The following is a 16,684-nucleotide window of genomic DNA, read 5'->3' as shown; positions in this document are numbered from 1 at the left end:
GTTCTGAGTGCTGAAAGGATCATTTTCAGTGTTTAAACATTTCTCCAATATCTATTTTAGACATTTTCAAATGGAAGTATAGAAAAGCTGGGTTAATCTGACCTTTGCCATCAAGTCTCTCTCCCTTGTTTCTGCATTTCTTCGTAGAGCAGAAAGTTCCAAAATCTCCTTATTTAAAAATTTATTCTGGGTTTTGTACCCCTGAAGATTGTCCTGTTAATAAAAATTGAAGTTTACCATCTATAGATATTGACATTTAAACTTCTATTTGAGAATATACAGTAGAATACAGGACAAGCAGTCACTATTAGATCTTGACCCGACCTGAAGAAGAGCTCTGTGTAGTTTGAAAACTTGTATCTTTCGCCAACAGAAGCTGGTCCAATAAAAGATATTACCTCATCCATCTTGTTTAGCTATTAGATCTCGTCAATTAAATATCACTATCACTATCAAACCAAATAATATTCTTTTCTAGCCTTGCACAAAAAAAGCCAAACTTACATTGCTAGTACAAATCTGCAGGAATAGGTTCAATCAATTGGTACTATATATATATATGATTATTATTATTATATTATTATATATATATATGATTATTTCAAAGGCTATGTCCATGATGCAGAAATACACGTATCTAGCAAAAAGCTCTCTCGCGTCAACCTATCTCAACCCTGAACTCCAGAGCTTGAAGTTCGGGGATGAATGAGAGAAAGATGATACTTTTCAAACAATCGTCTCTTGCTACTCCCACATCCTCAGCATTCCTCATCTGCTACATCCACTTCTGTCAGTAGATAAAATACTATTTGCTTATTCATTTCTGTAGTTTAATCCCTTATTATCCAGAATTCCTTATGTTCTGATGTAGGAAGTTGTGGATTAAAATGTCAAAAACGCATTTTCCCTTTGAAAGTTTTGTTTAAATAGGAACACAATCATATTCCAAATTGTTTTGGAGTACAGTAATTATCCAACGGCAAGCAAGCTTAAATGGTAGTTTAGGGAGCTACCAAAAAAAATTTTTTGTTTGAACCCAAACTCCAATATCCTATAAAACTGTGAAAGGAGTTAGGGGAGAAAGTAGGTCACTAGCAATAGGGCCAGCACTATTAATTTTGACTTTATTGGTCTATTCCTCCTTTTACATCTAAATCACCTTTCCGTCATTTTACAATGGTCTTTTATCCCCCCCCCCTTATTCCTTTTGCTCTCATTTATTTTTTACCGGTTGTTCTTTGTTTCTGACTCTTCCCTTACATCTTTGTTTTCTTCCTGCCCCCTACTTTTTTCCACTTTATTCCTGATTACTTCTCATGGTATTCTTCCTCCATAGCAATTACTGTATTCACAGGCGCCGACTTTCCAAAGTGCCGGGGCGGGGGAAGGGGTACTCAACCCTGGCTCTGCCCCAGGCCATGCCCCCACTCCACCCCTTCCCCCAAGGCCCCGCTCTGCCTCTTCCCGCCCTGCCCCTTCCCGCCCCCTCCCCTGAGTGCGCCACGTCCTCATTCCTCCCCACAAGCCTTCTGAACACAACGAAACAGCTGATTGTGGCAGGCATGGGGAAGGAGGGGGAGCACCCACCATTTTTCCCCCATGGGTGCTCCAGCCCCGGAGCACCCACAGAGTCAGCGCCTCTGACTGTATTACTGAAAACACAATATACTGTACTACAGCAGAATTGACCAGCACAACACTTTTCAGGACAATATAATCCATAGCCACTAGAGAACAAAATGTAGATCCCAAGCTCCACTGGGAAGAGAAAAAAAATCTCATGGGTGTGAGTATTCTAGAGCAATACTGACAGGTTTCAGAGTAACAGCCGTGTTAGTCTGTATTCGCAAAAAGAAAAGGAGTATTTGTGGCACCTTAGAGACTAACCAATTTATTTGAGCATGAGCTTTCATGAGCTACAGCTCACTTCAATACTGCAGCTTCTAGTGATCTCTTACACATGATGGCCTATTGTGAAGCATTATAGAGAACTAAGGATTCCTCTACCCCGAATGGAGAGACACACTGCTCTTACTTTTAGTCTGTCCAGCTCCTGTAGTTCCCTGTTAAAAGAGGATGACATGGAAGAATTTGCTGTTCCACTTTGGGAGAATGGATTGACCTCACATTCACTGAGCTGACGAGAGAGTTTCATGATCACTTCATCTTTGGCTTGAATTGTTTCCATTAACATACCCAGCTGCTCATTGAGTTCTCCAACCTTGCATTTCAGATTCTTTACTTCCTGCTGAAGACTATCTTTTTCCAGATTTAGCTTTTCAAGCTGGTTGTTGAGACCCAAAATCTGATCATCTTTTTGGTGTAGCAGCTCTAATTTGTCTTTTGGAACCCCATCACAAAGACGGCTTGCAAAGTATTTATCGTACTGGGAAGACCGAACTGTCTGCTGCAAGAGTCGCACAAGTTCCTGAAAAGAGTAAAGTAAAGTGAGGGTGGAGAAAAGGCATGAGACATTACAGCCTAAGAATATAATTATGTAAAACGAAAGAAAAAAAGAATTGGAATATTACATGAAGTAACAAGTGTAAATGGAATAAAGTCAGTGGGTTTCTGGAGGCCACTGAAGCAAAGAATAATAATTCTAAGTGGGTACATACATCTGGCACACCATTAACTGATGTATGTATTAAGCTATATTATGTGTCAGGCTTGCAGAAAGCAGTGACAGATGGGGCCCATTAGGTAGCTGAAGAGTAGAACTGAGCTTATTAAGAGGAAGCCCTAATAGGCGATAGATTTCAATAGGATGTAATGGGGCTGTACTTTTGGGATAGGGGAATGGAGCTCCTCCCCACAAACTGAGATGAAGGGTGGAGCCTGGGGATGAGACTAGTGTTCTCTCCTGGGGGCCCAGTGAAGATGGATTTGGACGTTCACAGTGATTTGAAGAACCATGTAGATGGGTCTAGGTTGAACCAGGGCCTCATGACAGTGGAGATACTGGTGGGTTATTTTGTTCCCTAGAATAAAACAGGATACAGCAGAGAGAACTGTGCTTATAAGCCTACCTATCAAGCCTGAGATCCTTGGAGGCGTTTGGAGCAACCCTATGGATTTCGAGAGAAAGGTTTCCCCATATAACAAGAAATCCAGACTCTCTTTTCTTCATCCTCCCCTGGGGTTTATCACCTTTCTTTGGGTATTTTATTCCAAAGAGCCTGAACTGCTGAAGAGAACAGCTGGAGCCCTGACCCAGCTGGAAAACCTAAACTCTCTCTTACCAGAGTGTTCTGCACAATCAAGGAACCAATGCTGAATTGACTGGTCAGAGATGAGGTCATTGATAATCTAATGGCTAGCAGCATATCACAGCATCACCTGGGGTTGGTAGTCAACCAGGAAGCGGATGCTAGGAGAATCTATCAGTACACAGTGTTGACGCCAGGCTTGATTATTTTAACTCATATCTAGGAATGAATCTACACACCCTAAAAAAGTTTCAACTGTTACAAAATGCAAAGACTGTTTAATCATATAGGTTACTGTGAACACATCCTTCTGGCGCTCAGCTCCCAAAGAACCCAGTTCAACATATCTGTCCTGATATTCAAAGCCTCTGCTAGATTAGCCCTAGCTTCCTTTAAGATAATAATTCTTGGCTATGGAAGAAGTAGCTATGACAGCTCCGATCTACTTGACCAATGAAACTATCAACCAACTGGGAGGAGACCTGTGAGTGTAGAAGTTTAAGAATTCTCACAGGAGCTAGATCTAGAATAGGGAACTCACTCCTATGAGAGTGACCGACTGCTTTCCACAAGTAAATGTGGAACTCATCTAAATTGATTCAGCTTTCCCCTCAATAAGGTCACACAGGAAAATTCAAAACAACCCGCCTCATAATCTAATAAAGTTGGAAAGAAAGAGTTGTTTCTACTGGTTTTAAATACGTGGAAATCACTCATTTACTACAATTATAGGGGCTATGTGAGTATCTACATAGCGTGTGGATCAGTATCTAAAGCTGTTGGTCTAAGCTTTGTACCATGCTCTATCAAACCCTGTTGGTGATACAGACTGAAACCAAATGAGGCATAAACGTTTCTTTTTCTCTAATGTGATTAGGAAAGAGATGGATCTCAGACATCAGAAGTTCTCCGGGGGAGAATATAGGAGGACTGCAGATACAGATGGTGAATAGTCTTTAATTGCCCACAGACACACTCTGGAAAGCTGGTTTCAATGGGTAAATAAAGGAGGATATAAAAGCCAAAAGAGCAGTTACTGAACCCTATGCAAACTAAAGACCTTTCCATCTCTTGGTACTCTGTTTTGAGATTTTCAAATGCACAGGTACATTTAGCATTGGTATTTGTTATCAGATAATTAACTACCATTGAAATTAAATAGTTTAAAAGGGTTGATTTACTCTCAGTTGTGGACAGGCCTGACAATGTTGTGCTTGTCCTTCTTGTGCGAATTACCTTTTGGCTCGACAAATCTTTCTTTAGCCTTTCCAACTCTTCTTGCTGGCTTTGAAACTTCAGTTGCATTTCAGAAGCTAGTTTGTTGCCATTCCCAGAATTCCATTCAACTGGGGATGTGTCACTGCTATTCCGATTTTTGCTTGATCCAATCATTTCTTTCAATGGACGTCTTGCTTTGTATGGAATGCGGCCAAAATCAAATGGAAAGGCTGAACTAGTCACTCCTGTGTAAAAACAATTTGTTCTAGTTCACATCTTTTAATAAAGAGGTTTCAATGTATTCAAAAAGTTCTTTATAAAAATATATATGTCTGCACTTGCTCATTAAAATTAGACTTATACTGAAGTTTAAACACACCCAACATGTCATTTTCCAAGTTGCTTCTTTTGACATCTCTTTTGGCATTAAAGGTCTTTATTTTTTAGAGAGACCATGAATGTGAGACTGAAGAAATAATACACTTGCCAAATTGAACAGAATTTTACACACTCACTACAACAATGAAAGATATTCCAAGCCACCAAGTTTACTTTGCCATGGAAGCAAACTAGAGTTAACTGTTAAGATTTCTTCTGTTTTAAACAACTATGGCCCTAACCTTAAAATCAGACCCAAACAAGCAGCCACACCTGTGCAGCACCATTTAAGCTACTAGTGTTCTGCATAGGTGTGAGGGCCCTCCTGAATGGAACAGATTGCAGGGATAAGTGCCTTTGTTTAGACCAGGGGTCGGCAACCTTTCAGAAGTGCATGCCGAGTCTTCATTTATTCACTTTAATTTAAGGTTTCGCGTGCCAATAACACATTTTAACGTTTTTTAGAATGTCTCTCTCTCAAAAAGTCTATATATTATATAACTAAACTATTGTCGTATGTAAACAAGGCTTTCAAAATGTTTAAGAAGCTTCATTTAAAATCAAATTAAAATACTGATCTTATGCCGTGGGCCCGCTCAGCCCGCTGCCGGCCTGGGGTTCCGTTCACCTAGGCCGGCAGCAGGCTGAGCGGGGCCTGTGGCCAGTACCCCGGCTGGCAAGGGGCAGGCAGCCAGAACCCCAGACCGGCAGCGGGCTGAGCGGGGCCCTCTGCCGGCTCCTGCCAGCCAAGGTCCCAGCTGCCGGCCCCGCTCAGCCTGCTGCCGGTCTGGAGTCCCGGCTCTGTCCACATAGAGTAGGTACCTACTTTCTCCCTGGTTCTGGCCCATTCTCTTCCTCTCTCTGCACTGAAATGAGGGTGGGAGGGCACTGAGAACAGGGCTGGGGGTGAAGGAGCAGGCTAGGGGTTGGGGAGCAGGGTCTGGCCAGGAGCTAGAATGAGGGAGGGGGCTCAGGATTGGGGCAGGAGGTTTGGGTGTGGAGCACTTACCTGGGCAGCTCCCATTTGGTGCGAGTGGTGCAGGTGGGAATGTGGGGGTGTGTGTGCAGGAGCTCCCGTTTGGTGCTCGATGTGGATGTGGGGGGTGCAAGAGTCAGGGCATGGGGGGGCTGGGTATGTGTGGGGGGTGCCGGAGTCAGGGCTGGGGTTGTGGGGGGGTGCAGGGGTCAGGGCACGGGGCTGGGGTGTGTGAGGAGGGTGCAGGAGTCAGGGCAGAGGGCTGGGGGTGTGGGCTGGGGTCGTGGGGGTGCTCCCAGCCCCCTGTCCTGAGTGGCTCACGGCAGGGGGCTGGGGGGATATGCCGATTCCACCCCCTTCCCCAAGGTCCCCGGAGCAGAGAGGTGTGCTGCGGCTCTGCTTTTCCCTCTCTCCCTCTGTAGCAAGGGCCATCAGCTGATCGGCCACAGTGTGGGAGAGAAGGAGGGGCAGGAACCCTGCATGCTGGGGGAAGAGGCGGGAGAGGGGGAAGCTTGCCTGCCCCGCAAGGAGAGAACGGTGGGCGGGAGCAGAGAAGAGTGGGCCGGACTGGGCAGAATTTTTAATTGCACGCTGCTGTCCCCGGCAGACAGCAGTGTGCCATTAAAAATTGGCTCACATGCCGTCTTTGGCACGCATGCCATAGGTTGCTGACCCCTGGTTTAGACAGAAGGATGCTATCTCCTACATTAACTAATGCTTATCACAATCGAAGAGCTCTAAAGAGTAGTGAAAATTTTCATGAAGTTACTCCAAAAACTTATGACTATAAGAATTAATCAAAGCATAGATGCATTTCCCACCCATTATCCCCCTCCCTCATCAAGTAGCAGCAACCAGGATGTTGTTTCTCTATTTTGGATGAAGAGTGACACCTCTGAAGTCTGAAGCCAGTGACTCCCCTAAGCAGCTGGCTCTACATAAGATTATAACCAAAGATCTTGACTCTTTCCTCCCCTCTTGTTGCCCGGCATCTCAACAACAAAACAAAGATACACCTGCCCACGGAGTCAAATAAAAGATCTCTTGTATACCTTGCCACATGCACCACAGTATACAGTATTATGGACAAATCCCACTGTTTGACCCTTGAATACACTACAAGGAGATAATTTCATGTGCAAAGGGGTGTCTGTAGACACAAAGATTTGGTTTACAAAGAAATGACTGAATTTGTGTTATATTTTCTGTTGATACAGCTAACAGTGTGGTATATTAACAGAAAAAGAATCTTTTGGTACCTTTGTTTCCTTCTGATGCATGTTTCCGCCTTTCTTCCAGTGCCATTGACTCCTCTAAGTCTTTTGGGGTTGGATCTAACATCTCCCACTCTTCGCTGGTATAAAACACACTCTTACGATTTTCACTGTTTCCTTTTCCAGATCTTAAGGAAGACATTGAATTTCTATGGAATAAAAAAAATAATCACAGTGATGCCATTTTCTCTCTTTTTTGGGGGTAATATTTTTTAATTTACCTTTTTAGTCACATTGTACATGTACACCTTATGAAAATCACCCAAACAACATACACTTTCAAAACACATCAATGAATCCACTTTGTTAAACAGAGCTTAAATTAAAACCAATGCTAAATAAAATGCAAACAAAAACCAAGTAGTCATGTCCTGTAATACCTACTATTAGTATTTAAGCACTGATCATAACATATTCAAGGGCCAAGAGAGTGGCTTGGCTGCAGCACGTGGTACTGTGAGGCAAATGACCAAAATACATGAGACTCCTATGGTCTTTCACTCCTGTCTCTGCTCCATGTGTTTTGGCAGTGAAACATTTGGTTTTTCTGGGGAGTGGCGGTTTTGTTTTTTTGTTTTTAATCTGTTTAACTAAAATAATTCTTTATTTTAAATTTCAGGTTAAACAACTGCTAAGTGTTAAACAGAATCGGGAGTATGCAGGTCAAAAGGCCACTGTGTATTATCGTATCACAAACTGAATTAACATAACACTTAGGGTCATCCAAAAGCTGAATCTATTGTAGTTACACAGATGTTGAGGAGAGAATCTCCATGCTAGTCAGAATGCTGCCAACTATTTGCAAGGGACTTGCAAGGGCAATCTCTAGGGTCCAATCTGACAGTTTTGTAGAAAGTGTAACCTATTTTTCATATGAGTAAAAGATTTTATGCTGTAGGAGCACTGAAATCACAAAGGCCTAAACCAACACTGCATATCAATATATTTGTACACTTCAGATCTGGATCTGAACATTGCATCTCAAGTCTCTTTCTAAATGTAGCACCGCTACATTTAAGGATCAGTTAACTTTTCAAATACAAGTATGTTTAATCTCCATCCCTTAAGGATGGAGGCCCCATCTTCACCCTTCCCTGAGAGCAGTTCACCTCCCGTTTAAGGAAAAGTAATTGACTTACAATGCATATTTGACCATATAGGTGTCTCACTATTGATACTATTTGCTGGCTTGACCCAATGGTTCCCTAAAGTTTTACAGGAAATCTGTCACCTGAGCTAAGTGATCTAATACACTAAACATATCACAATGCCACAATTCCAAATAATTTGGTTCAATTAAGCAGTCTGATAATGATCATTTTGATACAGGTTTTTTAAAACACAATGTAATCCTTCATAAAGCAAGGAGCATCTGATTTGCAAACTTGGCTGGGATTTGATTATGTATTCAGTAAACTTTTCGCGGCTATTCTTTCTGTGTATGTAGGACTACACGATCCACATGGGACAGCGAGCCTGTTATTTCTAAGTTACTGGCTCCGATGAAGCCCCAGTCCTTAGACATCTACAAAGTCTGTGTGTAGTGAACGTGGCAGTCTCCAACTAGTTCCTGGTGAACAAGAATCCACATCACAAAACTCACGGACATCTCTCTAGGAATTCTCAGTATAGAAGCAAAGAACTGAACTATTCTCTTTCCGCAAGAGTTGAGCTTTCCACTGCCCATGCCTGTCTTGTCCTGTGGCTGGAGGACTTCAGTCTCAAAGGCTGTTAAACCTCCCCCTTTCCAGAGTTTTAAGATAACTATATTTAGAAAGAGTAATGAGGCAAGAGAAACAATAGTAAGCAAAAGGTACTTGAGAATGTTTTTCAAATATTCCCCATGAGGGTAAGTATCAGGATAGTTGGTGTTCAATTTCTACATGTACTTCTCATAAGGACTTTGCTGACTCTTTGAGGACTGAGGATTAAGTATGTGCTATTGGACTACAAATTAAGAGTAAAGAGTAGCTTGTTGAATTCCTTTATAATATGTATTTAAATAATTAAATACAGCATACCTTCCCTTTCCTCCCCCCCATACCATTACTGAAATTTATGTAAAGCAGTAGTACCAGAGGACTTTAGGTTTACAGAGCTACAACAGCAAACCAAGGTAGTTTATTCTTTTAAATAATACTTTAATTATATATAATTACACAAAATATGTGAAAGTTCAAAAGTGATCTACTGGCTCATTCTATATTATGAAATCCCATCATATGATTAGGTAACTCAGGGGTTATTACAGTACATCCTTTTAAACAAGCAGGACTCTACACAAACAAAGGAGGCTGCAGGAACTGTCAGCATAAGAAGAAAGGACTATTGAGCTCTGAACATTTATCTGATCCAATTAGTTTTTAGTGGCTTTAATTGTTGAAAGCTGATTTAAAATGAAAGCAACTTCCATCTTAGGCAAGTGCATTAATGTGCACATATAGTACATTCTTTATATGCAACATACCCTCTTCACTTCCCTCTTGTTATGTTTTTACTGTTGCTTAAGGCATATGCAGATATTACAACAAGCCCTTGCTGTCAAGCAGATGTTAACCATATGTTAAAGCTCTACACAAAGAACTACTGTGATGAAATTGTGCTGCATGGCTAACAAAGTAAGGATGGCCTTGTGTTTACGATACTGACATAAGGGACTCAGAAAGTATGGGCTCCCAGCACTGCCAAAGACTTCTTCTAAAACTTTGGATAAATCCCTTCATCTCCGTGCCGCAGTTCACCTTCTGTACTATAGAGTTAACAATAATTCCAAATTCTTGGCCATGAAAAACGCGTCATGGACCATGAAATCTGGTCTCTCTGCCATGAAACCTGGTCTTTTGTGTGCTTGTACCCTATACTATACAGGGTAGACCAGCATTTCTCAAATTGGGGGTCCTGACCCAAAAAGGAGTTACAGAAGGGTCACAAGATTATTTTAGTGTGGTCACGGTACTGCCATCCTTACTTCTGCACTGCCTTCAGAGCTGGGTGGCTGGAGAGCAGCAGCTGTTGGCCAGGTGCCCAGCTCTGAAGGCAGCTCCCTACCAGCAGCAGTGCAGAAGTACGGGTAGCAATACCATACCGTGCCACCCTTACTTCTGCACTGCTGCCTTCAGAGCTGGGCAGCTGGACAGTGGTGGCTGCTGACTGAGGGCCCAGCTCCGCAGGCAGCAGCGCAGAAGTAAGGGTGGCAATACCATATCATGCCACCCTTACTTCTGTGCTGCCGCCTTCAGAGCTGAGCTCCCAGCCAGCAGCCACTGCTCTCCAGCTGCTCAGCTGTGAACGCAGCACCACCGCCAGCAGCGCAGAAATAAGGGTAGCAATACCGCAACTCCCCCTACAATAACTTTGCGACAGCCCCCCCCCCCACACAAATCCTTTTTGGGTCAAGACCCCTACAATTACAACACCGTGAAATTTCAGATTTAAGTAACTGAAACCATGAAATTTATGATTTTTATAATCCCATGACCGTGAAATTGACCAAAGTGGACCGTGAGTTTGGTAGGGCCCTACTAATAGTGTGTTGCAAGAATTAATCAGTCTTTGTATAAGGCACACAGATACTAAGGTGCTGAAAATCACAATATGACCTATACAAATAAATAAAATTGCTTAAAGTTTTGATACTATCCTTCCCATTCCTCAACTATATTAGCTCTGCATCTTAGGTATTTCTAGGTTGCCTATCACGTCAATAGCCTGCTTAGCCATCATTAACTATTATAGTACAGTAAAACTCAATTCTAATCAGGTTTAAAAACTGATTTTTATTTGTATTTTAAGTTTATGATTATGAAGATGTCATTAACTACCCCTTAAGGATCGAATTCCATCAGCACTCTACAAGCAGAAATCCCTCACAGCTAATCAGAGTTCTAGCTTACGTATAAAAAAAAATATGTTAAAAGAACATTAAGATTGCAAATTCCAGCACTTAAAAGTTAGGAAGTTTAAATAAGGCTGCCTGTGCAACTTTCATTTGGATCCCTCATGCATATGCATTATGATACACTCTTTAATTACAGGTTTCAGAGTAACAGCCGTGTTAGTCTGTATTCGCAAAAAGAAAATCCGATGAAGTGAGCTGTAGCTCACGAAAGCTCATGCTCAAATAAATTGGTTAGTCTCTAAGGTGCCACAAGTACTCCTTTTCTTTAATTACATAATCACATTCTACTCCCCCCCCCCCCCCCAAGATGCCACCTTATTCAGTGCACTGAATGGACAGTGCTCAGTGCTATACAATATTTTCTTTTATCCACATTATTCAATGCATGGGCCTAGGCCTTATTTACTGCAAGCTATTCAAACCCTGCTCTGAACACAGAATTATTAATTTCCTCATGGGATTTTCCATGGTGCTCATCTCTACGGTATGGATACTTCAGAAACAATTAATTTATCTTCATGAAACCCTGTGAGACGAGGGGGGTTTAATCCTCATTTTACAGGTGGGGAACTGAGACGCAGATATTAAGGTCAAGAGTAATCACTATTTTGGGCGTCCAACTTGAGATGGCTATGATTAGATTTTCAAGAATTATAGAACACTTTATACGTTTGAAGCACAGTTCCCAATGACTGCAGATGTAAGTGCTCAGCACTTCTGTATATCAGACACTACGGTCTCAGGCTGGGCACCCAGAAAATGAAGAACACAATCCAGTGACCACCTGTAAAAAGTCTGGTTAAGTAATTTGCTTAGCTTCACACAGGATCTCTCCAGCACAGGCAGTGATAGAACGCAGTTCTCCAGAGCAGCACTCAATTGCCTTAACCATGAGACCATCCTTCCTCTTCCTGAAGCCTCCTGCCTCATTCACAACACATCTTCCAACTTCAGATTTCTGTGCCTAACAGATTTCATTTAAAGGTTTCCTTATTTAACTCAACTGCACTGGTAAAATAAAATAAAATAAATAAATAATCGCTTCTTCTCATTGTCAGCGCAAGAAGGATGTGGTCTAGTTGACAGGACAGCAGCCACTGCATCATGAACTGCTCTAACATCATAGGAAAAGGATCAGCTGTCCTTCTAACAGTAGCAGAAGGTCACTAGACAGATTATATGAAATGTTTCAGAGTAACAGCTGTGTATATAGTCTATAGTCTGTATTCACAAAAAGAAAAGGAGTACTTGTGGCACCTTAGAGGCTAACCAATTTATTTGAGCTGTAGCTCACGAAAGCTTATGCTCAAATAAATTGGTTAGCCTCTAAGGTGCCACAAGTACTCCTTTTCTTTTTATTATATGAAATGTTCATAAAGAACCTACAGTAGTAGGAGAGCCAGATATCAGCCACTGTATGACTGTTTTTGAAAACAATTAGTGTCGAAGAGCAAACTCAAGTAAACTTGTCTTAAAATAGTTACTTCCATTCTTTAAAATGCTTAAAAAAAAAAGTTTCTTAGTTTAAGAAAGTGGTTGTCACAACTTGATCAGTGTTGGCCTGAGCTTCTTGTATTTAATCTACAGTACATATCTTTTTTAAAAATGGAAAAAATAAACGAAGAATATAAATAGGGTTTTTAATCTCCAAACTACTATTTTTAGTATTAACTAATGAATCACCATACCGCCACTGAAGTAAGCAATTACTACGCCCATTTTACAGAAAAAGGATAGGATGCAGAATGGTTAAATATTTAACTTTCCCAAGGGCACAGAGAAATAGATCCTGGCTCCTTGTCTTGTGCTCAGACCATAAAACTATTACTCACTATCTGACAGATTGTTCATTTTACATCAGATGTTTTACTAACACTACTGTATCTCTATACCCAACTCTACCTGTTAAATTAGTAATCCTATTATGAATAAATAGACAGTCTACTTTAAGAGATGTTGTGGCAATGGACAGGCCACTAATTTTTCCAATTTCTTGCTTAATTTGTACATTCTCTCTCTCCATCTTATACTGGCCCCATCACTACAGTATCTGAGCAACTTGTAGTATCGTTGGCCATTTGCTAGGGACAAGTACAATTCTTACGTGGAGAAAAGAACTCACTTGATCTCAGTACCCCATTGTTTTAGGGAGAAATTGATGGCACTTTGTTGGACTGGTGCTGGCTGGCAAGCTGCTTGTTCTCCTACCAGTTCCGTGGGAGCAGTCTCCACAGCTAGGACATTTCTAGCTTTCTCTGCTGAGACATTTGGATTCAGGGTACTCAGATCTGAGAAAGGAAAAACATTTGTTTATTATGATGATTTTATCACCTTAAATTGCACAAGGCCCCCACAAATGCCATGTTCTTAAAAGATGTATTTGAACAACAACAAAATAACAGGACTTTGTCCTTATCCTCAGTATGCTAAGATCTCATTGCATTCATATTGTGTGCATTAGCTAACAAAATCTCAGAGGTACACAGTGTTCTACGTGGCTGAAAACAATGTATTGCAAATGTGTACGCTGAAGAATGTACTATGGGTAGCACAAGGCATTAGTTAGAGGTTTTTAGCAGAGGCCTTTTGCTAACCCTCTGCATAGCAGTTATTTTCACTCCAGTGCACTTTAAAAATAAAATACAGCCTTTGCTGATGTTAGCAATGAGCAGGCTTACAAATATCCTGCTTTGAAGTCACACAGAAGATAAACAGGAAGATCTCTCAGATTCTGAAATGTTAAAAGGGAAAGTAGTAGATAAAACATTTAAAAAATATTGGTTAGGATGTAGAACACTGAAGAACTAACAAGTCAGAAAGGTAGCTGGTACCTTACACCTCTGAAAATCTGGGGTGAAATCCTGAATAGGCAACAGTGAATGGTTGCTCTCATTTTATATCTTGTGCTGATAAGGTCTTGCAAAAAGTTCCCACAGGGCCAAATCTTAGTCTTACAGAGTCCTAAATTCTATTGGACCAGCGCTGAATGAAGGCCAGCTTCTAGTTAAAGGGGCCTTAGCCTAGTCTGCTACCGGGTGCACCTTTCAAGCACCAAGACTGACGTGTGTGTGTGTACTTTAAAAAAAAAAAAATCACCTGTGCATGCAGATGTTGGTGCTTGCTTGTGCATATGTCTGTATGTGCAGACTACAGTGTTGCACGTGCACTACTGATGCAACCTTCTGAAAAATCACACCTATAGCTATGTGCATAGATTTAAGAGTGCAAGTTGTAGAGTTCATGAAAAGAAGCTAGAGTATACGCTGAGTACACAGTTTTCCAATACAATTTTGCTTAGGCAAAACCATTCTTTCATACACCTCATTCATCCCAAAGTCCATCCACTACTTCTCAGTGAGGACTATTTTCCAGCCAAGTTTCAACTTTCAACCATCAGCCACTTTTGCTGTAGCCCCATTTAAAAAAAAAAAAAAAAAAAAAAAAGGTAAAAAGGTTGCCAAAATATTCTTACACTGACAAGAGTGAAATTTTGCCACTTCTTCTTAACTCTGATAAAATTCATTTTCTGGAAGAGAAAAAGTATGGAAAAGTATGGAAAATTTCAGCCCAATAGCCAAGTTCTTCAAAAAATGACGGGCACTCCCTCTCCAGCTATAGTTTTCATCCAAAACCACTTTACAGTTCGGCACAACTGACAAGACTCTCCGCTCCTGAGCGCTGATAGAGCAAGCATGTTTCAGCTCAAGAGTAGCGAGCGCAGGCAAAAACTGCATAAGGCACCTGCCTCAGTGCCTGGAACTAGCCAGTGCTCTCAGTGCCTAACTTTCAAGAGTAAATTCAAGTGGTTACAAAACTTAACAGCTGCAATCCCAGAAAATCATCAAGACTCTCTGCTTGAAAGCAGATGGGGCGACGGGATACAGACAACCATACCGCTGGAAACACTTCGGTAGCTAGGTTTATGTTGGTCAAGACTGGAAACACATTCAAGATTTTCATTACTAGGAAAGAGGTTCATTACAAAGCAGGCACTACATGTAAACCAGCAGGGTAAATTAGAGTAAACGACCGTGAAATATCTTTAAGACAAATATTAAAAAGCTGCCCCTGTACCACTGGAAAAACAGAGAGAAACAAGCGTAAATCCTAATGGTTGTAACCAGAAGCTGAGGTGTTATCAATTCTACTTGCACTCATTTTCCTGAGTTACAGAAAGTACAGACTTATTTTGTTACCCTTAAGTTTTATGTTAAAGCGTATGCTTTAGAGCAGGGGTGGGCAAACTTTTTGGCCCGAGGGCTACATCACAGTTGCAAAACTGCATGGAAGGCCAGGTAGGGAAGGCTGTGCCTCTGCAAACAGTCTGGCCCCCGCCCCCATCTGCCTCTCCCACTTCCCACCCCCTGACTGCCACGCTCAGAACGCCTGACTCATCCAACTCTCCCTGTTCCTTGGCCTCTGACCCCCCCCCCCCCCGGATCCCCTGCCCGTAACTGCCCCCCCCCAGGATGCTGCCCCCATCCAACCCCCCCTGCTCCCTGTCCCCTGACTGCCCCAAACCCTATCCACACTCCCGCTCCCTGACAGGCCCCCCGGAACTCCCACGCCTATCCAACCCCCCCAGTTCCCTGACCCCTGACCAACCCCCCTCCCCCCCCCCGAGAACCTCCACCCCATCCAACCCCCCACTCCTCGTCCCTTTACCATGCCGCTCAGAGCAACAGGAGCTCGCAGCCCTGCCACCCAGCCAGATCCAGCCACGCTGCCCACGCTGCCCAGGAGGAGCAGCAGGCCAGAGCGCTGGCAGCGCGGCAAGGCGAGGCTGCAGGGGACGGGGGACAACAGGGAAGGGGCCGGGACTAGCCTCCCAGACTGGGAGCTCAAGGGCCGGGCCGGATGTGGCCTGCGGGCCGCAGTTTGCCCACCTCTGCTTTAGAGTGTATCTTGAGCAGCAAGACAATCTGAAGCAGTTTTCTGAAGCTCCATGTGTATAAACAAAAGTTCAGATTTATGGCTAGTCAAACAGAAAATACAAGAGCTCTTGCACTGAATGGAATTATTTTTCCAATTATTGATTTTTGTTTCCGAATACTTCATGTAATATTCCAGTATTTTCTTTTTAATATGTGTGATACCTTCCCACAAATCTCTCCCTTCATTCAGTTTCAGTTCCCAGGATGGACTTCCATAAGCTTTTGGCATTTCTACAAATACCATCACAACTCTTAGCAGAAAACCTCAACACTGCTACAAAGTTTCTTGCACAAAGCTTTACCAGTCAAGACAATTTATGCAGTTATGCATTGCGACAGAAGAACAAATCTACATTTGACGATCTGCAGGCACTTAGCAATGAGGGCTGTAAGAGAACCTGAACAGAATGCTTATATGGGGCAGAAATCATTGTAGAACCTTCTGCAAAATACAACCAAATGGCTCCAAATCTAACTGTATAGTTCTTCTATATTGTGTACCAGTCTTAAGCAAAACTTGCAACTGAAGTCTTTTATAGAATACTTGTGATCATACTGCAGTTTTGAAGACGGTAACAGATTACAAGTAACTTTAGTAACTATAAATTGTGTGCCAGACGTGGGGTGGAAGAAATAAAAAACATCAAAACGATTCTCACATTTTTCCTCCATTACATTTTGGAGAACTAGGTTGCATAACTTGGAGAATAAAGTATAATTAACGAACTCTTACTGCCACTTGGGATGGCATCTTATAGTTCCTGGCAAATAGTAATTCACCTCTTAAATCCAATACT

At 42.1% G+C, this 16,684-nt stretch overlaps 1 protein-coding gene across 1 annotated transcript in view; it reads right to left on the bottom strand.

Annotated features, from left to right (window-relative positions):
- Positions 1–16,684, bottom strand: part of TBC1D2B (TBC1 domain family member 2B) — a 63,796-nt gene that overhangs the window by 20,108 nt on the left and 27,004 nt on the right. Inside the window, exons 3-7 of the mRNA XM_084640719.1 lie at positions 13,076–13,241; positions 7,041–7,204; positions 4,446–4,672; positions 2,036–2,428; positions 103–213 (exon numbers count right to left, since the gene is read on the bottom strand). Coding sequence (XP_084496845.1) covers positions 103–213; positions 2,036–2,428; positions 4,446–4,672; positions 7,041–7,204; positions 13,076–13,241 — 1,061 coding nt within the window. The remainder of the gene's footprint in view (positions 1–102; positions 214–2,035; positions 2,429–4,445; positions 4,673–7,040; positions 7,205–13,075; positions 13,242–16,684) is intronic.

The sequence above is a fragment of the Lepidochelys olivacea genome, assembly GCF_965140295.1.
Source record: "Lepidochelys olivacea isolate rLepOli2 genome assembly, chromosome: 10".
Taxonomy (NCBI): Eukaryota; Metazoa; Chordata; order Testudines; family Cheloniidae; genus Lepidochelys; species Lepidochelys olivacea.
This window is presented reverse-complemented; position numbering and strand designations above follow the sequence as displayed.